General features: G+C 55.0%; 7 protein-coding genes across 7 annotated transcripts; 3 read left to right on the top strand and 4 right to left on the bottom strand.

The window, feature by feature from the left end:
* Positions 1 to 1,385: 1,385 nt before the first annotated feature.
* Positions 1,386 to 2,381, bottom strand: CkaCkLH20_08595 (putative dihydrodipicolinate synthetase; the record flags this gene model as incomplete). Its single annotated transcript, XM_038891310.1, has 1 exon — positions 1,386 to 2,381. The coding sequence occupies one exon, from the start codon at positions 2,379 to 2,381 to the stop codon at positions 1,386 to 1,388; it is 996 nt and encodes a 331-aa protein (XP_038743322.1).
* Positions 2,382 to 7,733: 5,352 nt separating this feature from the next.
* On the top strand, positions 7,734 to 8,416 carry CkaCkLH20_08596 (uncharacterized protein; the record flags this gene model as incomplete). The annotated part of the gene is made up of 2 exons (XM_038891311.1): positions 7,734 to 8,022; positions 8,085 to 8,416. The coding sequence occupies 2 exons, from the start codon at positions 7,734 to 7,736 to the stop codon at positions 8,414 to 8,416; spliced, it is 621 nt and encodes a 206-aa protein (XP_038743323.1).
* Positions 8,417 to 9,340: 924 nt separating this feature from the next.
* On the bottom strand, positions 9,341 to 11,794 carry CkaCkLH20_08597 (uncharacterized protein; the record flags this gene model as incomplete). The annotated part of the gene is made up of 1 exon (XM_038891312.1): positions 9,341 to 11,794. The coding sequence occupies one exon, from the start codon at positions 11,792 to 11,794 to the stop codon at positions 9,341 to 9,343; it is 2,454 nt and encodes an 817-aa protein (XP_038743324.1).
* Positions 11,795 to 14,649: 2,855 nt separating this feature from the next.
* On the top strand, positions 14,650 to 15,653 carry CkaCkLH20_08598 (uncharacterized protein; the record flags this gene model as incomplete). Its single annotated transcript, XM_038891313.1, has 2 exons — positions 14,650 to 15,116; positions 15,176 to 15,653. The coding sequence occupies 2 exons, from the start codon at positions 14,650 to 14,652 to the stop codon at positions 15,651 to 15,653; spliced, it is 945 nt and encodes a 314-aa protein (XP_038743325.1).
* Positions 15,654 to 15,880: 227 nt separating this feature from the next.
* On the bottom strand, positions 15,881 to 16,444 carry CkaCkLH20_08599 (uncharacterized protein; the record flags this gene model as incomplete). The annotated part of the gene is made up of 1 exon (XM_038891314.1): positions 15,881 to 16,444. One exon carries the CDS (start codon positions 16,442 to 16,444, stop codon positions 15,881 to 15,883), a length of 564 nt encoding a protein of 187 aa, XP_038743326.1.
* A 1,183-nt stretch (positions 16,445 to 17,627) lies between these two features.
* On the bottom strand, positions 17,628 to 18,975 carry CkaCkLH20_08600 (uncharacterized protein; the record flags this gene model as incomplete). Its single annotated transcript, XM_038891315.1, has 2 exons — positions 17,628 to 18,725; positions 18,784 to 18,975. The coding sequence occupies 2 exons, from the start codon at positions 18,973 to 18,975 to the stop codon at positions 17,628 to 17,630; spliced, it is 1,290 nt and encodes a 429-aa protein (XP_038743327.1).
* Positions 18,976 to 19,776: 801 nt separating this feature from the next.
* Positions 19,777 to 20,742, top strand: CkaCkLH20_08601 (uncharacterized protein; the record flags this gene model as incomplete). Its single annotated transcript, XM_038891316.1, has 2 exons — positions 19,777 to 20,393; positions 20,454 to 20,742. 2 exons carry the CDS (start codon positions 19,777 to 19,779, stop codon positions 20,740 to 20,742), a joined length of 906 nt encoding a protein of 301 aa, XP_038743328.1.
* Between the last annotated feature and the right edge of the window lie 2,227 nt (positions 20,743 to 22,969).

The raw sequence follows: 22,969 nt of genomic DNA on the forward strand, positions 1-22,969 counted from the left end.
CATACTTGATAAAAGGATTGTTGGCTAACCCCCCCCCCCCTCGGCCTTTTCCTCCAGATAGCCAGAAAGACTAAGAAAGGTAGGGAAAGGCCTATGGTGTGAAGGTATATCACCAATTTTACGTATTAAAACCCATTTGTGGTCGAGATGGCCAACCTATCAAGTAGTCGCGGTAAAGCGGTGGTGATGGTTGGTTGAGGGGGCTTGAGTAGCAGACTGATAGGTTCACAGTACGTCAATCAATGGATCAACTCTCTCTCCTCCTCAGGGTACGCAAAGCATCGCAGCATTCGTACATCTTCTTCACGTACATTCTTCGCACCCTCTTCGACGGGTTGTCAGCAAAAGTTCAAACTCGAGTCACCGGGGTTTGGCTTGGTGATCGACGCCCGAAGTCCGGGGTTTGAGCACACCCAAACGCCGCTGCAGCGCCGATCTCCTGCGCCGGCCGTCTTTCTAGAAAGATTCTCCGGCGAGATGAGATGCTCGCCCACCACCGGCCGACATCACAAGTCACATTCCAATATTTCAATTGCGGGTGGCAATTGCCAGTGGCCAAGGAAGGAAAACATTTCCGTTCTGGTCAGTCTCTGATCGGCGGACCAAGCTTCCCCGCGCTGGAGAGGTATTTTTGCTATTGAAAGTACTATCCGCGCTGTTTTTTGGTACTTAGGATGGATGTCTTGATGGGGTTTCCTTACGTCGCAATATGGCTCTGGCTGTCCTGATATCGGACTACGTGTAAGTCGTCTTGGGGTAGTGATGTCATGATTTCTATCCGCAGGCTCACCGCAACGATGGTGTTTCTGAGTGAGTTACTCATCTCATGGCATGGGATCTCATCCTGTTTATCGAGTATAGATTTTGGATGCTTACAGTAAATTTCTCAAACAGCAAACCAAACTGGTGAGCGAAGGAGATTCCCATGGGCCATAGGCGTCTTAGAACATCGCCGTTCAGTCATTCAACTAGTGATCTCTCCAAGCTACAAGTCATAACCAGACCAGCTCAGCTGGTCCAGCATTCAGCGCTCATGAGCAATGCATGGATTTTTGAATGGACATCAACTTTTCATTCCCCTCATTTCTCCCATCACCACCACCACCCAATGCTCTCACTCTCACCTCTTCGCCTCCGGTTCAAGCAGTTCTTAGTCCAATCCGGATTTAAGACCCCAGGTCCCATCACGTCGCCATCCCCCGCCCGTACATTCATCCATGAAACCGTTGCAATCATTCCTCAGCTCCCACATCCCATCTATCACTTTTCGCCTCCCTTTTCCCCCTCCTCCAAGCCGTCATCCATGCACCATGTCATACCATCCCAATCGACAATACCACATCTACCACCCCGGATAATTGTGCTGAAGAATTCCAACCCGTCAATCACTGCCCTCCGCGAGCCACCACCTCCTCTTCCAACTGCCTCTCAACCTGATGCAGCTCGCTCAGCCCGTCCGCAATAACCCTCAGCTCCTCATCCGAGGGCCGGACACAAGGCCTCCTCGGCGCGCCCCCGTACTGCTCAAAGTGCCCGATCGCCGCCTTGACGCCCACGAAGCCCGTCTTGATGGCAACCCAGTCCCCCCTCGCCACAACAGCCTGCAGCCGCCTTGCCTCGTCGAGCCGTCCCTTCGCCGTGAGCTCCATGACGCGCACGCACGCCCGCGGCGCGACGTTGGCCAGCCCCGAGATGGTCCCGTTGGCGCCCACGACCTGGCCCTGCAGGATGAAGTCGGCGCTGCCTCCCGCCACGAAGAACCCCTCCGGCGCGGCATCCGCCACCCGCGCCAGCTTGCCCGTGTTGCCGCAGGTGAGCTTGACCCCCACGACGTTGGGGTGCTGCGCGACGCGCAGGACGGCGTCTGAAGTGAGGTCGAGCCCGGAGGCGGCGGCAGGGAAGTTGTAGACGAGCAGCGGGATGGGCGAGTGGTCAGCCACTGAGTAGAAGTGCTGCGTGATCTTGTCTTCATCGAGGAGGGCGCCGTAGTAACTGGGAGGTAGCACCAGAGCATGGGTCGCGCCGCTCTTGGCCGCATCTCTGCAGAGCTGAAGCGTCTCGCGAGTCGACTGGGCGCCGCAGCCGGCGATGAGGGGGATCTTGACATCGTTCCCTTCTTGGTGGATGGTGTCTGCTGCGCAGCGGATCATGGAGCTGCGCTCCTCTCTAGTGAGGTGAACTGCTTCGCCGTTGGAGCCATGGACGACGATGCCTGCCACCCCGGCGTTGATGAGGCGGACAAGATGTCGCTCGAGGGTGTTGGTATCGATTTCCTCGGCATCTGTGAAGAATGCGAGGGTAGGAACGTAGACTCCATCGGGTAGTCGGAGGTGCTGGGCCTTGGGAGCACCGTATGTGATCTCGGCTGGAGGCGTAGTCATGGTGACGGCTTGAATACTGTTGTGATTGTGATGATGAACAATGCTGTTCGTTCAACAAAGTACCTCGACAGATGAGATTGATCGAGTTGATAGCTAACGACTAGATGAGAAGAAATCCAGCTGGGGAGATGTTGTCTTAAAAGCCAGACACAGGAACCATCAAGTAAGGGAAAGCATGGAACTTGGGGACGTATGTCGTGCTATCCGTGTCTACATCTGCACACAGAAAAGAGCCACGGACGAATAGAGTCGAAGAATGGGGTTGCAAATGTCCGCTTGAGGAAACTACGGGGTAGTCCCAGTCGAACTCAGGGATCCCATGATGTTCGACATGCGGCTTTACCAAACCTGGCGCATCGCACGGTTTGGGCGGCAGCCCGGCGTGGGGGTGGCTACTTGTCCACGCTTTGTCCTGCCGCATTCGACCAAGTAGTTGGAAGCGCAGATCATGGATGCGCGTGAGATGTGTGTGTGTGTGTGTGTGTAAGGTCGAGAAGGGTCAATACCAGGTTTGTGGTGAAGCAGCGGCATGCAGCATCACCAGGTACGACACGGCGTGTGGGTGGGATATGCTCCGGCTTACCGGAGCCTGACAGTTTCGGGGCCGTCTGATTGAGATGTTGGGCAATCAAGGCTGTTTCTCTACAGGGGTTTCCAATTGCCATCTCACGAAGCGGCTTTCTTGGTCACGCGCATGGTAGATCAACTGATGTGAAGTCAACCGTGAAGCGTTTGGCTGTGGGCGGTGATTGCCAGGGGAACATGGATGGTCCGGTGAAGACATTTCGGAAGCGCGGAGGATCAGCCCCAATGCTCAGACTCAAGAAAGTTGATACGAGCTAGCAACGAGACCATACTCAGACCACATGACCCGGGAAGGACAATGGCGTTTCCATATTGTCTAGCCATTGTGACTTCAAGCTCTCACTTAATCCGCTAGTCTGTCTGTGCTCTGTCTAGTGCCACGGAATGAGATGAGTCTGGGGAACTGCCTGGTTCCCGGACCGGTGACCCCCACGCTTGTCAACGCCCGGCTTGGCTTGCTTGCGTTCGGAGACTTCAACAAACGAACCCTTGGATTTCGGATGTCAACTCTTTCCCCTCCACTTGTCTCTTTCCCTTGTCTCAATTCATCCGCTTCGTGCGCCCAGGCAACGGCTTCCTGCGAACACCTGTGGCACACGCGCCGGAAGAGGGTGGGTGAATACCACAAACAGCGGCCCGGATGTAGGGGCTTGGCGAGACGCCGGTCCCCTCATCCCGCGCTGCTCTGCGAGTGTCCATCGCCACTCATTGCGCAACCCCCCTTTCTCATTAAGGGGCCTTCAAACCAAGGTGAATTGGCGAATCATGAGCAAAGGCAATACTCCAGGACACCATTTTACTTGAATGCCCAGTAAAACAGGGTCAGTAGTTCATAGCTACTTCGAGGTATGTTGGTCACCGAATGGCTTTGGGTTGCAGGTGTCGCCGCTCACGTGAAGGAACGTGGGGGTGTTCTCTCAAATCATCAACGCACGATTATGATCTGTGAATAAAACAAGGCTCATGACACCATGATCTAGAGACGTTGTATTTATCTCTTCGTCTTCGAGTTGAGATCCTAATTCGCTCATTCTGTAGTAGTTGTAGATCAGCCTGGGTCTCTTATTTAGCCCAGCAGGAGAATACTATGACCAACTTGAGAAAAATAGTTTGGATGCTGGCTTTAAATATTTATAGGTTGGAAATCCTATAGATGGCGAATAGAATCGTTCCCAATAGAATTGAATTCTTCAAATTCATCAACGCAAGTCTTCAAATTATTCCTGTAGGCCCGAGGTTCCAGCCTTTACAGACATAGATGACTTTCGACGCTGTGAGCATTCAGATAGTTTTGCTGTTGACACTCATGTCTATTCTACTATGAGAAATTTTCATATTCCATGAGATTCGCTACTACAATGTCTTGATATGACTGCTAGATTTGATAGGGCACTACTTAAATGCTATGGGATTTAACAATCAGATAAATCGTCTAAAATCGTGGTCACCACGCAAGGACTCGTTAACGTCAGATCTATGTCAATTTGTGAACTTATCTTGAGTGAACGATTGAGTGAACGAAATGGTGGATATTCTAAGGGTTTGAGATAATTCTGCGATATCAGAAAGTTGTGTTGCATGAGCCTCAAAGTACATACTTACGTCTAGGTTTTCTATTAATCGCAAATGAAACTGGACTACTTGACTTGGCTCAATTCGCCCATGTGAAAAATTCATCATCTGTTAGATAAGACTCAACTCTCACTGGAAGCTGTTGAGTTCTTCATATGAAACACAACGGCTATTCACTGAGTCTTACTCACAGTCCTCCCAAATGATTTTCAGAAACGCAGTTTTCCATTTATTTTAATTTCAATTGCATTAGACTCTATGACTTTCACAGTCACAACATATGCCGCAGAAAAGTCTGAGTAGAAAACTTCAACCTGTAAATTAACCCGATGTGCCGAACTAGCAGAGACTCTACATAGATCTCAAGTCCCAACCGTTCCTCACTCCGTTTAAGAGCAGACTGGAGATATACTTCATCAAGGTCACTCAAGAGTCTAGTTTCAAGATCAAGGCTGCCAGATCAATGCTAACATTTAATTAACAGCCTCCGATCTTAGGATGAACCGAGTCGGAAAGTGTGGCCAATCTTGGAAAGAATTGAGTCAACTGTGTAATTTCGTTGACGTAACTCTACTACGGCTTCCCGGGGTGGCCGAAGGTTGACCCCATGGGAACTCCATGTATTTGTTCGAGTAGAGGCTCAGCTACACTGGGTTCTAACGACCCCCGCCCGCATTTACCTGGTGGATCGAGGAATCTTTCGGTGACGGCAATTGAGAACGTGATGCTGTTGAGATCAAAAAAGTGCGAGCCAATTGGTCACAGGCGTTTCTGCTCCTATCTAGGATCTCTTATGAGCACTCCGGCTATCTTCGTCGGCCTAAGAAAAAACAAATAACTCGTGGATCTCGCTCACATTACTTCAACTTTTATGTGAACGAAGATTTCTCATTCGAGCTCATCAACTAGAGCGCCTGCACCGTAGCGGTGTACGCGCGTCTTCGCCAACACACGGCCACAGGCTCGCAGCTGAATACATTGAACCGATTTAGAAACATCAGTTTTCTTCTCCAGACTTGAAGCTGTCGATGAAGCACTGCCTCCGAAGCTCGCAGTCTCTGAACATCAACGTGACTATATGGACCCAATTATTGAGGGGAACAACGGATCTGCCACAAGCTCTCAGTATCTTCTGAGAGCTACGTGTATTCTGACAAGCTTTAGACATCATCGTGAGAAGCCGGCACTTAGAATGACTAAGAATAGCCCCAAAATTCGGACTATCACCGTGGTCCAGATCTTCTTCATCGATCTCATTGCGCGTACGGAAAACCATCCACTGGTGAATGTTTCTCTGAGGCGTTGTTTGGCGCCTTGGCGTGTTGCGTGGACTCACCAGAGATCGACGGAACCTGCAGGAGTTCCAACAGCCCAGTCAATCACCCAGTCCCCCGCGGAAGTTCTCATTTCTGAGGCCTTTTGAAATCTCACTCTCACTGCCTCTTTCTTTGCCTGCCGAGAGCCCAAATCCGTTGAGGATATTGCCGGTGGATCACATGGGGGCGCCAAGCTGCAGACTTGCATCGCGGAGCCCTAAAATTAGCATCCGCACCCTATTTTCAAGCTTCATGTCCCTGGTCAAGCTGAGAGAAAAAAAGGTCCGCTGCCCCGCTGCAACGTTCATTTTGCAGTTTAAGCATGAGTTGTTGTTCTGTGGACTTGAAGAGAGTCACTGAGCAATGAGAGCAGTGAAATGGATCATCGTCGACCACGTCCACCTTTTCGAGAAAACTTCGCTGGCAAGTTGGTCCGCCTCAGCCCCCCGAAGGGTGGGACGTGGTCGTCGATCATCCGCCGGCCGGCGTCATACGGGTGCACATTGTGCAGGGTGTTCCCTACCAAGCTGTGGGCAGAAAGCCAGAAACAACGAACGAGAAATCAAAGGGAACGATGAGACGGCAAGGCTTTCCCGCCCTGCGAGCCCTTCGCCAAGAGACCATGTGAAACATGGACAGCTCACAATCGGATCTGTCGAATGAGCTGAGCGAGCAACCACAGCTGGTGCGAGGCGGCTTGGGCGAGTGAGTGAGGGGGGCGGGCGGATGCGTGTCGCCGTGGCTCTGCCGGTCTTGGCGGGGATATGCCGGCGCGCGAGTGATTGTCGTCTCAAGTGATGGGCGGAAACCCTAAAAAAGGTTTTTCATGCTTGGGGGGTGATTTGGGTTGACAGCTTGAGAACAGACTTCTTGCAGAGCCTTGCTTGGGAACGCGGTGTCTTGCTTGGTGAATTGGCGATGCTCAAGGACGCGTGGTTTTTACAACCTTGGCGGTTGGCCTCTGAAGATCGCAAGATGAATGATCGTACGAATGAGCGTCTCGGCATGTCTGGTTTGCCCTCTCGGCCCTCGTCCGACGTGAATCCGGCATTGACCCTGTCCTCAGCAGCCAATATGCGGTCATGTCCGTAATCATGCTGTCAACTGTGGCACGCGACATATTTCCGCTTTGGACTTTCGGCGATGCCTGTCTGCCAGACGCCCATCACTCTCTGACAGTTCCCGGGGCTCCAAGGGGCCTCAGGGAAACCCCAGGTGTATCGCATTAAGCTTTCCTGGGGATTCGGGCTGTTCGGAGGGATGATGACAGGGGAGAGAAACATCTTCCATCGAGCATTCGAGGCCAACAGGGTCGGTTTCCAGCGCTCATCTTAGGTAATTGGTGTTTGTTTGATTAACGATCTTACTCGACAAGACTCTGTTTAGCGGGCTCTCTCTCCGTATGGGACGAAAACTGCCGATGACAGACGACGGCGGCTGGGATGTTGAGTCGTCGATTGAGGCTGGTGTAGACATGTATTTCTTGGCTTCGTTCATTGGAACCCGCTTTTGAATGGCTGCAATCTGAGTGGGAGTGCAGCTGTGATGGGCCAAGATGGAGACCGCCAACGCCAAGAAGCCTACCAAGGCCCAAGCCTCCAAGTGACGATGTGCGTTCGCTGCCCGAGACATGCCTGTCTGTAATACTCTGTCGAGAGTTTCTTTTCCTCCTTGCTGTGTTTCGAGAAGATCGTCTTCGAAGAGCCACCTTTAAGATTATATATCAAGCATCATCCCGCCCTTGTTGGTCACCCATCTCGTCATCAGCATCCTCATCAACAGCCTCACAGTCTCACAACTCATCTCACATTCAACTCATAAGCATCGACATCGCAGCTTCTTCAATCACACCACAACATCTCAAAAAACAACCGCCAAAATGCACTTCTCTCACATCGCCCTCACCCTCGCCGCCGCCGCCTTCGTCAAGGCCGACCTCCAGCTCGACGACGACGACATCCCGACCCAGTGCAACGCCGTCTGCCGCCCCATCTACGAGCTCGGCCGTGCCTGCGAGGTCGACGACGACCAGGTCCGCGACGACCTGACCGAGGACCGCCTCGAGGCCCAGTGCGTCTGCACCAACAGCAGCATCAACGTCTCCCAGTACGCCGCCCTCTGCGCCAGCTGCATGGACCAGAACGTCCGCGACCGCGACGACCTCGATGGTGAGTTTCCCCGTTCCATACCGGCAAGTTCGTCATAGTAAAAACTGACTCGTGGTGAATAGACATCAACGACATCCTGAGGACCTGCGGCTTCGCCAGCACCTCGTACGCCTCCACCGCCTCCTACGCCTCCCAGACGCCCGCCATCACGGCCACCCGCCCCACGGCCTCGGCGCAGCTGACCACCACCATCACCCCCGGCGCCGCGGGCGGTGCGTCCCCGACGCAGTCCGGCGGCAGCAGCAACAACAACAACGGCGGGAGCAACAACAACAGCCCGTCCACGGCCGCCGGCAACAGCAACCCCACCCAGACCCCGAACGCCGCCGGCGTCGTCTCTCCCCAGGGTCTCGGCCTGATCGGCGCCGCTGCCGTCGGTGCCCTTCTCTTCTAATTGGACTGATGGATTCTGACTCATGAATGGAATGTTCGCAATTGGGCTTTTTTTGTGGTTAGGATTACGGCGCCGAGATACCTAGCATTTACAGTCGCTTCTGATGATTTACACGAGTTCGGTGATTCGTGGTGGGATAGCCACGATTCACTGGTAGATTAATACATATTCTCAATTGCATCCCGCTTTTGACCCTGGCATTCACTATGGCGTGAGAGTCCTAATGTTTTCCCTTTTTATGAAAAGCCCCTCTGAATGGTCTCATTCACTTCCACGGATGGCCCAACGCCTTCACCGCGTCTCGGAGTTTCAGTAGTAAATCACAGGAAAATGATTATGCATTTTTGGTATAAAAGAGACTTGTAATGTGTCCCCAAAGCATTTTTCAAATCTATCAAACGTCGAACCCAAGCAAAAACACCTTCAAAGCATACCAACCATCCTCCATATCATCAATCATGCGACCCACGCCGCCGAACCCGCCGCCATCCATCTGCGGCTGCTCTTGCGGCTGCACAGCTAGGTTGTTCTACGCTGAATTGAAATGCAACGCATGCACCAAAGGGTTTCACGATAACGGAAACATGCCGCCGGGGATCCCGAACATCACAAAATGAGACGTAGTCAATGATAATGGGAAAGATAGTATCGTGTCAAGTCAATCAAGTTAATCAAGTCTCGTCACATACCATGCTCTCTCTATCGGGTTGGCTGACTCATACGTGACATATTCGACGAAGGTGCAGTAGCCCAGTAGCGAAGTCATCGCATACTCGCAGCGACGTGAAGCCACGCAACGAGAACATCACTCCCACCATACTCGGTAGCAAAGCACCGAGATTGAATCATTTTTAAGGGCTGCTGGTCTAAATTTTGGTATTCGAAAGTGGTATCTCTGTAGACAAAAGAAATCTCTAAATACATTTACTCGATTTCCCTCCACCGCTTCTCCAACTTCTCAAGAACAAGCGTCTTCGTACCAGACACAAACCCGACAGACAACGAGCTAGTCTTGTTCTCCGAGCCAGACATGTCATAGATGCACGGGCTCTTGAACGAAATATCGCGAGTCTGCCCCATGGCGCGGTTCGTCGAGCCCACGACATTCGACATGCGCCGCTGTCCCAGCGCCATCTGCGCCTCGTTGATGATCTGCCGGATCTCAGGCACCGTCTCGAAGTACACGGCGCGACGATCCTTGGACGCCTTCAGAAGCTGCGACGCGTCAGGCGGCGAGCGCGAGCAGGCCTGGGTATAGAGGGCGCGCATGCGCGGGGAGTACATCTCGCACATCAGGCTACCCGGGACGGTCTCGCCCTTCAGGGGCATCGCGGCCGCGAGGGGCGTGCCGCGGGCGAACTCGTGGTAGCAGGACGGGCAGATCGTGCAGTCTTGCCAGCCGTACCACCTCCGGTTCTTGAAGTCCTCGTCGCGCGGGCAGAGCGGGAGGCTGGCGAACTCGAGGGCGTACGACTCCAGAGGCCGCGTGTCGGCGATGAAGAAGCCCTCCAGGAGCTTGGTCATGTAGGCGACGAAGCGGGGACTGGCCGGGTTCAGGGAGCAGAGGTGTGTCGAGCCGGGCGACACGCCGCACTTGGGCACGAGGGAGGACGCGAGGCCGAGGGGTTCGGCGATGGTCGCGACGCACGCCGTACAGATGCCGAAGTCCTCGGGGTGCGACGGGAAGGTATACCACTTCCCGTCCCTGACGCCCTGCGGGTCGCAGAACTCCTCGCGGCACGCGGTGTCCAGGGCCCTCCAGAAGACGGAGAAGTCCCCGGTCTCCTGCGCCCGCGACATGGCGATTCCGACGTTGAAGTGGCCCAGCGTGCAGTAGACCATGCTCCCGTACCGCGGGGCGAGGTTGTCGCCGGCGTCGCGCCAGCGGTGTTCCTCGCCGGAGCAGACGACGTGGTCGCGGTGGCACGTCGCGCAGATGAGGACGCCGTCCATGCCGGAGGTCGGGGTGAACCACTTGCGGGAGCCGACGGCGACCTTTTGGCGCCTCGCGCAGGGGGGGAGGGTCATTCTCGCGGCGGCTTCGGTGGTGAAGGACTTCCAGTCGTTGTCCTGGGCGGCTTTGAGTTTGTACATGTTGCGGATGTAGGGGATGGCGAGGTCGCACGACCAGACGTCGCCGGCGGGCTGCGCGGAGGCTGGTTCGAAGTTGGCGGCGGTGCGGAAGGGTTGGATGTGGTCTTCGTAGCAGGCCTGGCAGACGACCATGTTCGGGACGGCGTTGTTCTTGGGGCGGTACCATTTCGTTCCCTCGGAGCCCCTGGCGCCGTCGAAGCTTCGGCAGTCTGGGACGGAGCTGCGGTCGCGGAGGAAGGAGGTGAGGTCGTCGATGCGGCCGGTGATGAGGGCTTGTTGGAGGAGGTGGTCCCTGATTCGGGGCTTGCTGAAGCGGCATACGCGGGGTTTCTGGTCTTCGTAGATCTTGCCGCGGAAGTCGGTCTCGAAACGGGTTCCAAAGAGGTGGTCTTCGTAGCAGCGGGAGCAGATGTGGAAGTTGGGAGCGGCCGGGTGGATGTACCATGTTGTAGGGAAGGTCACTGGGGTGTCGATGCAGGAGACCACGCCTCGGCCGCGTTTCCTGCTGGGCGGGCTGGCTCTGCGGGAGTTGGCTCGGGGGCGGGTGGGTGATGTGATGGGTTCTTTTGGATAAGGCGGTGGTCCGCGAGGGGTAAGGACTATAGGTTCAGGTGTCGGGTTTGTGGATGGCGGTGTGAAGCATGACGTGGTGCTGTTGGTGAAATCTGGCGTGGAGAGTTCTTCGCGAGGAGTAGACGGGACTGAGTAGATGGTAGAGAGCATGGGAGAGGGTGCGAAGCGTAGGTTGTGGAGGGTCTCTTCGAGGTTGTCGATATCGATCACACCCGGACGCAGCTCTGTTTCTGCGATCGAAAACCCTCCTACCGTCTTTTCTGATGACGCCGGAATCCGAGCAGCACCGGGACCCGACTTGGACTTCTTCGACGGATCAGGGAAGTAACTGCCGGCATCTCGTTGGGGCGGCGTCGGTGGCGGTGGAGGAAAGCTTGTCAGAGCGTTAGGTCCCGGACTTTTAAGACCTGCACGCGGCGTGGTGCCGGCGTTTCTTGTAGACGGTGTGGTTGATTGCGTGCCAGGAGACGGAGACGGGCGGCCAACGGCGGCGTTCGGCGCGGGACTCGGCGGCGGCGGGAAACTAGTATAGCCGGGCGGGCTCGGCTTGCCCGTCAATTGTTGCTCGGGAGCCCGCAACAGGGTTTGCGCGGGGCGGACGGGCTTGGGAGCCGCCAAGGTGGGCATCGGCGGGGCCGTGTTTCCGGCGCCTTTCGGCTGCGGGGCCGGTGTGCTCCGGGACGGGGCCGGAGCTTTTTGGCGGTGGGACATGTTGCAGTCGCAGATTCAGGTCGAGTAGCACTTTGAATGCGCCTCCACCCCCACAGACTTTCTTCTTTTGGATTTCCGAAGTGACGATACCTTCAAACAGAAATTCGCGTTCGCTTCGGATTGGTGTGGACGTGTCGGGACGGGTAGACGGTAAGGACAGGCCGTTGGATCAGAACGCAAGCCAAACAAATGCAAAGCCGACAAAACCAACGGAACAAAGCAAGGAAAGGTCTTGCGGAAGTGCATGTAACTCACGTCCGCATTCGAGGTGCGCCGGGCATGTTTAAAGAAGCTTTTCTAAAGGGATGAGCCAGAGGGCAGCCGGATGGCGAAGAGCCAGTCTTGCGGTAGGTAATTGGTGCCCGATGGGCGGAATGCCGGGTCATCCGTGGGGACGATCCACACCACTTTACGCCCGACTTGCAGCGATCAGCCTGGAACCGGTGGCGGGCCGCGGGAGGGAAGGTCAACGGGTGTTCGTTGCTCGTCTGCTTCGTTTTGCAGAGATGTTCCTTGATGGGCATGAACTAGAGACGCTGTTTATCCAGTTTTCCTCATTTCACAAAGACAATATGCTTGTTTACCCCCGGCCTCTGGTGTTGTGGAAGTGTCACGTTTGCGCGTTTCCTCCGCGTGTCTGTGTTTCTGCGTTTCTGCGAATCTGTGTTTCTGGCCGTTTGGCATGTGTTGGTCTCTCTCGGGGAATATTTTCATTTTTTTCTTCAATGTGGCCTGGGCTTTTTTTGACAAGGGCTCTAGCCTTGGAATTTCAAATGAGCAGAGGCTGCTTTGGGCACATGTTTGATTATCGGGCGTCAACGAAGAGTCGATAGTTGTTGTTGTTCTTCATGCCCTTCTTGTTTTTTTCTTGTTTTTCTCCCGTGTTTCTAGGTCTGTTCTTCTCTAGCCTCGAAGCCCGAGAACGGGAATCCCGTCACGGACGCGCGCGCGGGACGGATGATTGGGCTGCTCCTCGCAGGGACACCGTTGGGACGAAAAAAGAGATGAACGTCCCGCGTTCATGAATCGCAAACTCTGCTGTGTTTGACGTTGCCTTTTTTAGCACGAACGACAATGTCGACTCGACAGCGATTCCCTCAGTTAAAGTCTCCAAATCCCCCCTCCTTGGTCGTCGCTCCTTTCTCACCTTACCCTGCCGCACCTTGGATCAAGTGACCGAGTAGCTAATACTTGTGAGGCTCCCCTTCGCAACGCCACCCTTTCCAACGTTTTCTGCGGCATCTGCGGGCGGCCGACGCGCGGAAGGCGGAAGCAATCGAGGCCATTCAAAGCGCAGAACGCGCTGCTGCTGCTACCACAGCTGCCGCCAAGAAGAACAAATGTCCAGCGACGCTGGATGCACGGCGAGCGATCCCGTGCGAATGGGAAGGGGGTTGGAGGATCTCTCGCTCTCATTCGAGGTCTGGCCAAGGGGGGACTTCATGTTACTATGGTACTTCAGAGCGCCCAGGATGAGAGGGGACCAGATGGCAAAACCTCCGGCGCCAACACCAAACTCGAACTCGAGAAGGGGGGATTCCTTCGCGTCGCGCCCAGCGTGAAATTCGATCGCGGCGGGACTGGCTGGTGGCTGACGCACAAGCTCGTCTCTTTTGACTGCAACGGCTGCTTCTAGCTGCAGACTTTCCAATACGCTAGGACCCTTGAACCAAATTCCGGCTGCGGGACTTTTCTTATCGTGGAAACGCACACCCGCCGAGCGTCTCGTTCCGGAGGTTCGCTACCGGGGTGTCGAGTTGGTTGGTTTGTTTGGTAGAGTGTCATCGCATTCTTCAGGTGAGCCGGGTGTGTGTAGCAGTTGAAGAAGTTGAAGAGAGAGAGAAGATGGAAAACACCAACTCGGTTGACAGATCTCCATGTCTTAGTTGGCCATGTCGATCTCGTCGAACATCAATTGAGACATGTCCAACCATATTATCTTTTTCCCGCCAGCCGCTTCAACCTGCTTTCCCCTCAAAAACCACCAACGGATGCTTCACCCAGGTTTCCTCTTCGAGTCCTACTGCTGATACGATCCCTGCCGAACCCCCAACGCCCTTCCATGGTGCCGATTGCTTGGACGTGCCAAAGCGGCTTAGTCCGTCACATCATCCCCAGGCCCGGGAAATTATCACAACAGGGGCAACACCACTTTCAGACTCTTAAAACCCTCCGTTATGACACAAGAGCCCAGGGGTTGGATGGAGGGGAGAGAGAGAGAGTTTCCCGAAGAGAGAAGGGATCATGGGTTTCGATTGAACTCTGATCTCTGTCCACTTTTTTCGTTTCTCTCTCTGCCTTTCCCTTCTTCCTTGTGGGTGTGGGTGGTTTTTCCAGTCATTCCCTCTTCCATTCGTTCACTCATTCAACAACCACACTCGTTCAAATACTCCCTCGCCGGCGTCCACTCGTTTCGCTCCGGGAGGGTTTTTCTGAACGTTGCACGGGGGGAAGGACTACGGTCGCTTTTGGCCGACCCGGCAGGTTCTCATTTTACGCAGGCGACGGCAGCGACCGCGCATCATCGGAATTGCGCCTGGCACGCCGCACTTCCCGCCCCCAAATCACGATTAACAACACGATCGGCACTCGCTTGAACAGACACGCGCGACCACGTCGCATTCAAAACAAACCACACTCGCTCATTTCGCACCATTAAACAACTCTGATTAGGCATTGAAGGAAAGGAAGAAGGGAAAGAAGAAAGATCCCAAGTATCCCGGGAGGGCCGAGACGATGGTGTTGCTGGAACCGGTGGCATAGCAAAAGAAACACCAATCCAAGACAAATTGGATTGTGAAGACCCTGCAACGTGTGTCTCGGAGGAAAGTAAGAAGAAGGACGAAGGATCAACCATGAACGGATTCAACTTCCCGCCGCCGCCGGACGAGCCCGTCCCCGTGGTCTCCCGCGACATCAGGGCGAAGCGCATCGTCCCGTCGCCCCGCAAGGCGCCCACGGTCCGGAGCGGCAAGGGCTCCATCTTCGGCAAGGCCTCGATCCCCTCCGTCTACTGGGCCGGCGACGACCCGACGCCGCTCGCCGACGAGGAGCACACCTTCTACCGCGAGGGCACCCCGCCGCCGGACGAGAAGGGCGCCGCGGCCGCCGCACGCAAGCGGGGGCTGAGCCTGTACGACGAGGAGAGGAGGGCGCGCCGGGAGAGGAGGGATCGGAAGTGCTGCGGGCTGAGGATGTGGGTTTTCTGGCTGCTCGTCGGCCTGCTGGTCCTGGTGGTTCTCGGGGTCGGAGTCGGTGTCGGCGTGGGTGTCGGTGCGGGATCGAAGGCAAGCCAGGCGGATGGGAGCGCGGCGCGGACTAGGTATGTTAATGTTCTTCTCGTGGTGATTGTCGAAGATGGTGTGGCTTACATGAACTCAGCTCCGCGACACCTACGCCGAGGTCGAGCGTCTCCGCCGGTTCTTCGGCTTCGGGCACGACCGTGGCAAGTCCCACGGCATCCCCGACCACCATCAGCTCCAGCGCATCCACGACGCTCGCGACTTCGACGAGGGCCTCCTCGACAAAGGCGTCAACCCCGACCGCAACCTCCGGGCCCACTGCCCTCTGCCCGGACGCCGACAACACGTTTTACAGCCCAACCGGCTCGGACAAGAAGTTCCTGCGCGTGTGTGGCATCGACTTCACCGGCAACGAGGCGATCGACATGTCCAACTTGTTGACCAGCAGCATGGGAGAGTGCATGGACGTGTGTTCGAAGACGGCGCAGTGCACCGGTGCCGGGTGGGGGAATGTCACCACCGGCGAGGGCACGATGGAGCTGAGGTGTTGGCTGAAGAGGGATTTGAAGTCTTCGCATAACGCGAAGGCGGGATGGAACTTCGCCATCTTGCAATGACGGATTTCGGATTTTCTGTAGATACTTGACCATAATGATAATGCGCCGACCTCACTGAAGGACGACCTCACTTCACAATGTGTGGCGTGTTTGAGTCCCCGATGATAAAATGAGAGTGGTATTTTGAAATGCAATTACATAGATAACGCCTGTACTAATGTGTATCGCTCTGATCCAACTTGCTTTCAGTCCCTATTATCTCCTCCGATCTTCATGATATGATGGATTTACTGCAGAGCAGCAACAACGAAGCCAGCCATGGCAGCCGCAGCCATAACAGCTCCCGTCTCCCTCGGTCCAGCATTACCGGACCTGTCACCACCGTTACCGTTACCACCACCAATACCGTTTCCGCCAACAGGTCCGGCACTGGTAATCTGGGCAACCAGCGAGCTGCACTGGCCGCTTCCGACAGGCAACACCGTCGCGACGCCCTGGACGTCACTGCAAGCCTGCCAGACGGCGCGGAAGTCGCTCATGTGCGCATCTCTCCACGAGGTGAGGGACGCGGCGTAGGTGGAGTAGGCCGAGCCGACGGAGCCCGTGATCTGGGGGTCGGCGCAGGCGTCCGTGACGGAGGCCGAGAAGGCCAGGTAGTTGGCGACGTCGGCGGGGACGGTGGGGGCCCCGTCGGTGATCTTCGGGAGCAGGGCCGTGGCGACCGAGTTGCAGGAGGCGAGGTCGCGACGGACGGGGGAGCCGGCTTGCTGGTTTGGCGCGGTCTGGATCTGGATGTTGGCCGTGGCCGTGGCGGCGAGGCCGGCTGCGACGAGGATCGAGGAGGAACGCATGTTGTTATTGTGTTTTTGTTTGTAGATGATGTGAGATATGAATAGGTGTGTTCTGTGGCTCTGATGGCGTAGGCGTGAGATGGATTGAGAGGCTTGATGACAGGGGGTTTGAGTGAGCCAGGGGTGGGCTTTATTATCCTGTTTCCCGAGGCGTCGTCCCACGGGCGCAACGCTCGAGGGCGTTTTGATGACGACGATTGCGATGGTGAAAGGGCCCTCGACGCGAGGTCTGAGGGTGCAGCAGCAGGCAGAGCTTACCCGTGATTCTGGGACCTCGGAAAGAATGTGGTCAATCGTCTTATATCAAAACCAACACATGGATGCGCAAACAAGCTCACGGATGTCGTCGTGGGGCTTACTCCATGCTCTCTCTCACCCACCCCCGCCTACCAACATGAAAACCCCCTTGATTCGCTTAATGGAATTCGGCTGCCTAGCTGGACCCCGTGGCAATCATTCAGAAGCGACGTGGTGGAGGATGGAAGGGGGGATTCCATCGCACCGAGTAATTACCGCCTATTTTGCAATGCGGCTGGCTGGTGGCATCGTTTCAAAATCCCATCTCTCATCAGCTGGATCTCACAAGAAGCGCCTCTCTCACTCAGCCACCGCTCTGCCGAGGGCGTTGAAGAGGCATTAGCGCCAAAGGCTAACTCGGAGGAGGCTCTGATGTCTTGCGTCCAGGGGGCTCGAGACCAGCTCGCACGTCAAGCCCAAGCAAGACATAATTAACTAGCAGGGTATCGTCTCTCTATCCGAGCCATTAAAGGATGCTCTGACAGCTGCTTGGTCTATATCTCGACATTTTGTCGTCGTGATTGGCAGATCACAGGGTCTACCGCGATGTCTGTGGTCGCGGGTTCTTCGATGCATAAATCATCTTTGATGGCGTCCGCGGTCGATGTGTCAAATGCTTCGACAGGATAGACCATCGCACCGGGGAAAGGCAACCCTTCTTGTTGAATCGTCATCCCTGCATGAGAAGAACACTCGATGAACTGCGCCTTCGTGCGTCACACCACATCTGCACATTACTGTCATGCCCCTCTAAACTCATCCGATCTTCGGCTTAATGTGTAATGCCTCAAAAAGAACCTCGATTTTTTCTCTGTTTGTTCGTGCTGTCGCTGCATACGTCATTTTCCCAACAAATACCTTCGCCCCCGCGGAGCACCGTGACCCGTCAAGGTCCATCCGAGGCCCCGAGGTCGTCCAGCTCTTTCATCCTCCGCTCGCAATCCGCCCTGGAGTGCCTCGCGTACGACTCGAACAACCCCATGAAGGGGATGATGAGCAGGAAGATGGGCACAAGCTGGCTGAACGCCAGGCTGTTCTCGTCGTGAGAAGTATCCTCCTCCATCTCTTTGTGACCTATGTGACGGTCCTCGACGATGGACTGGATGCCGAACAAGAAATACGCCGTCAGTCCCACCACCGTCTCGGCCTCCGACGCGAAGAAATACCACGTCCACCTGAGAACCGTCTTGATCCACCTCCACAACCTGTTCTCCGACCATCTCCTGAAGACCGCCTCCGGCTTCAACACGTTGACGGGCTGGCTCTGGTTGTCCAGCAAGTACCCCCGGACGCGATCCATCCAGAACATCCGGCCGGTGCGCCAGCTCATGAATATCCTCGTCCCGTAAAAGTATCCCATCAGCGTCATGTTCGTAATCATGAGATCGGCCGGTGTGCCGCCCTTCGGCAGTCCCAACGCGCACTTCATCGGACACCTGAACTGCCCCTCTTCGTAAACGTACTCGTATCCGCCGACGTACAGCGCGTAGAGCAGGAGCACGACGGTCACCGCCATGAGGAAGATCCGCAGCGCCCTCGCCAGCCGCCGCGCCAGAACCATGTTCTGCGGGTTATACCGGTCCGGACTCGTGCGCTTGACGCTGTCGTGCATGCTCGTGATGACGAGGAGCGAGAAGAGGTGCGTGTTGCTGCAGAACCACGCGAGGTCGGTGACGATCATGAAGTGGTACGTCGAGATGGAGCCGTCGACGAGCTGTTTCATCCCGGCGATGAGGATGGCCACGCCGGTGACGAGCTGGAGATCGCTGAGGGTGTTGACGAGGTCGTAGGCGACGAGCGCCTGCAGGTTCGGGTTCATGTTGCGGCGTAACATGAAGTTCCGCACGGGTTCGGAGACATGTCGTCGGGCGAAGCGGTCGATCGGGTTCAGCGTTTGGCGGTCCTCGGAGGTTCGGCCCACGACGAGGCAGAATACAGTAGTGAGGAGAGTTAAGAAGGCCGTTACTACGAATGCCGCGATGACCTAGCCGAAAGGGCCGTTAGTGATTGTGGAGATCTGTGTCCGAGGCGTCGCGACTCACTCCTCTCCCTGCTATATCGGGCTCGGCGCGCATGCGAGGACAGCTGCAGAGGCCAAAGTGTTCGCACGTGAAGTCGCCCGCGTGAATGCGGTAGGACGAGTTTCCGAAGGTGCTGTTACAGACAATCAAGGCTTCCGGGTACTCGTAGTTCTTCTCCCTCGAAAAGGCATGCTCGCCGATGGCAACGGCCATTCTCGTGATGTATCCGTCGGGGGGAGAGCCCGCTGTCGATGTGTTACCATTTGAAAGGACGACAGAAGAATCCAAGCCGGCAGGAAAGCGCGAGAGGGGACTTTTCTTTAAAAATGAGCCATATTCGTGAGGGGCCCAGACGCAGAATACGCCGAAAGAAACAATAACCCAAAAAGCCTGGCGTTGAGCCGTCTTCGGAATGTTTCACCCAAGCCACCGCCCACCTTGACGCACCTTGACGTCGGAGTCAGGCGGGCACAAAGAACTCACTCCGAATACAAATACGCATGAGCATCTGCATCCAGCATAACCCTCATGGTCCTCCATGAACGCCCCCTCAAGCCCGTGGCGTCTCGACCGGGTTCCGGTACCCACTGCGCCGCCGCGGTCGGTGCCTCGGCGACCCGGCGGCCCCGCCCGGCGACCGGAGGTTGGCCGAACCAGTCTCCATTTACCCGCAACCTTGCTGGGCATCAAAGTTCTAGCTCACCGCGCTACCGGGTCTGTTGGGGGCTCGATAAGGGTCCGCCTGGCATGAGGTGAGTTTGAGCTGAACTCTGAACGAGATGATGGCCCGCCAATCCGATGAGAGAATACCAAAAGACAAATACGATCTGGATGCTTCGACTCGATGAGAAGTCTTTGAGAGATTGGGCAAGCTTCAGGAAGTACAACTCAATCTGGCCGAAAATGAACGATTTCGGTGCGAAGCCGGCAAGTTGTCTCGAACATAAAATCTCCGCAACGAAGCCGTTGGGTAGCGGATGACCAAAACCATTTCGAATCATATAGCTTCACACAATGGCAGCCGTCTCCCGCCCTCACTTCGAACATGGTCTCAAGCGCTGGAACGCCGACGATGACGGCGTTTACATCCTCAACCGCGGCGACCTCTCCACCGAGCGCGCCCGCCTTGAGTATAACCACCACAACATCTGGCTGCCCCTCTGCGGCGGCCAGCTGTGCCCTCCTCAGGTCCTGGCCCACCTCCGCCAACTCCAGGCGCCGAGGGTCGCAGAGATAGCCACGGGCACTGGCATCTGGCTCCGAGAGATGGCGACGCAGCTGCCGGCGTCGGCGGAGCTGCGGGGCATCGACATGGACACGACAAAGTTCCCGCCCGCGTCGGAGCTGCCGAAGAACATGAAGATGATACAGCACAACGCCCTGCGGGCTTTCCCGGCGGAGATGCGGGGCACGTTCGATATGGTCCACGTGAGGCTGATTTCTTTGGGGATGAAGAAGGGGGATTGGGAGATCGTCGCGAAGAACTTGTACACCTTGCTGAAGCCCGGTGGGTATATACACTGGGAGGAGGTCGGCGATATGGGTTGGAAGATGGTGCCGCCTAGCAAGGCGTTTGCGGAGTGGGATAGAGTGAGCTCGTTGTGGGGGTTGAAGCATGGGCGCGACCCTTTGTGAGTCTTCCTCTCACGACTTCACCATGTTCATACGTACCCATGCTAACCCTCGCGCAGTATGCCGGCACGACTGCCCCTCGTGCTCGAAGACACAGGGTTCAAAGATGTTGACTACAAGACCTACAACACGTTCTGCACCAGAGACATGTTGCGGGACGCGATGAAGAAGATTGCTGTTGAAGTAGTCAGGCCGGTGATGCTGGCCGTGCTTGAGGACGGTGGAATGGAGACGATGCAGACTGTTGAAGATATTGACAGATTGGAGGCGGGGATACGGAAGGATGTTGTAGAGAACGGAGCCATGGTCGGCTTCTACTACAACTGGGTCTGGGGACGGCACCCGTGAGCCAGTCAAGGTACAGAGTGGGATACATCAAAAGAGGTTCTCAAGATATGAGTACGTTAACTCGATGTAGTGAAGCTTGGTGTTTACGGGAGGAAGAGTAACGAGTTCGCTTGACGTACAGTCCACACGTTACTCGCCTCAATGCTAAGTCAGGTAATCTGGCGCTGTCCTTGATGTCACGGTCGAATTCGGATGGGGAACAGAGGGCACAACGATCGCGGTGTTCTGTCACAAATGGCAACACGACGATAGAGTCAAGCAGAGAACCCTTCTTCGGGGCAACCACGAAGCACGGCCGCCGCGGTATCATGTGTGACAGTCTTGCTGTCAATGGCTCACGGAGCCGATGACTGCAGGAGGACTGGCATAGAACCATGAGGACGTAGCAGGCTCCCATTGAAGCACACAAACACATCTCCAGCATCATGCGACGGGACTGAGGGCATCGGGGGCCTGGTGTGGGGATTCGGGCTTGATCGATCAATAGCCCTCTCCTTCCGTCTTCGCGTAGGATGGGCAATCGGTACGGTGAGGTCGATGAAGAGGCTCGACAAGTATGCAACCTAAAGACCATGCTGGTTAGCTTTTGCTAAATAAGACATGATCGGATGTTTCGTCAAGAAGAGAGGAAAATTTCAGTGTTTCGTTTTGATAGCATCGAGCCAGCCATAAATGGTGGCTCTCAGCGTCTAATTAAATTTGGATCATCACAATGGAGGGAGGGTGATTGCGGGATAGCATAGGATGCTTGGGGATTGACTTGCCTGGCATGCTTGGGTCGCGTCAACAGCGCGACACTGCGACTATTGACGGTGTTTTTCGAATAGTGAAGTCGTCATCATCCACCGCAACGCTCGGCACCACGAACCGTCATCTCCAAAGATTCCCAGTGCTCATCTTGAGCGACAGCTGCGCTTGAAGCGAAAGGCGAACGGGACGTTCTCGGCGGACGAGCGCGATCGTGGTGCGAGAGAGCTGTTGATGTTTTTCGGCGGATTGAATTGGAGGGAAGAAAAAGGTGAAGAAATTTGTGCCTGCCGAGAAAAGTTAGCATTTTAAGCGAGAAGGTCGTGGCCGAAAGCGGAAAGCGGGTGAAGCACGTGCAAGGGGGGAATTCAGACTAGCGTTCTTTCCTCATCAGCCGCCGAAGCGGTGTCGGATTTGGAATGAGTAGTCGTCATCATTTGTTGTAAAATTTGGGAAAACCAAAATGATTTATATCACTTGCTGATGTTGAAGAGTGTTTTCTCCGCTCAAGTTGAAGTACAATGGTGGATGATTGCTGCTAATGGTGGAGTGGTGATGAGGAAGACGAACTATTTGAAAATTGAGTCGGGATTTAAAGAGAGTTTTAGAAGCAGATGGGTCTTTCAAAGTGAGAAAAATGACAAGAATACATGATATTCAACATCGGAAAACAAAGGCACAAGGCGTGGAAGAGGTAAGAGGTTAGGGTGAGGGCTCCCAGGCAAGATGTAAAGCACTGGCAGCAGAAAATAACACCCTTATGATAGTGATAGTTGGTGTCTTTGACAATTATGGGTAAGAGCAGTTAACCACAACAGCTCAATATATGAATTTTGCTTCTGAGCACGCAATGTTTATTGCTAGGTTCATCGCACCTCAGATGACAATGAGTAGCAGACTCCTCCAAGTTCATATAAATTCATACCAAGAACGTAAAGCTGTGGACAATTAATCAGTGTTTACATAAAGTAAAACACAGGTATACAAGGCAAAACCAGATGCAGCATCTTTCAGATGATATTGATCTCAGATCTAGAAAGACTGGGGATCAGATTCTTTCCAAACCATTTTCTTCCCCAGTTTCATCAGCATCAACTTGAATTCCCACATAGTTTATTTATACTCAACTATGTCCTCTCATTTGATCGCATACTATGGGAGAACTCCAAATCAGTGGAACTGGAACTTCTGCTTTTTAGACACAGCTCATATCAGTGGGTGATTGCCTCGTCTGGAAGAATTTTGGTATGAACGTGCTTGGTGGTCACGTCATATAAAACCTCAAGCTACAGCAGACATCACGGCAAGGGATACATAGACAGAGAAAGGATTGTGATTGTACGAACTCGTGGCTTCTGATCGCAGCCAACCCTTTGGGGCTCCGATTGCGTGTGGTCGCTCGGCTTCTAGGATTGATGTTGCGGCATCCAGACCGTGACACAGTATGAGCCTCCGTTTGGTCTATTGCGTGGCCTGCGGC

Source organism: Colletotrichum karsti (genome assembly GCF_011947395.1).
Source record: "Colletotrichum karsti strain CkLH20 chromosome Unknown Scaffold29, whole genome shotgun sequence".
Taxonomy (NCBI): domain Eukaryota; kingdom Fungi; phylum Ascomycota; class Sordariomycetes; order Glomerellales; family Glomerellaceae; genus Colletotrichum; species Colletotrichum karsti.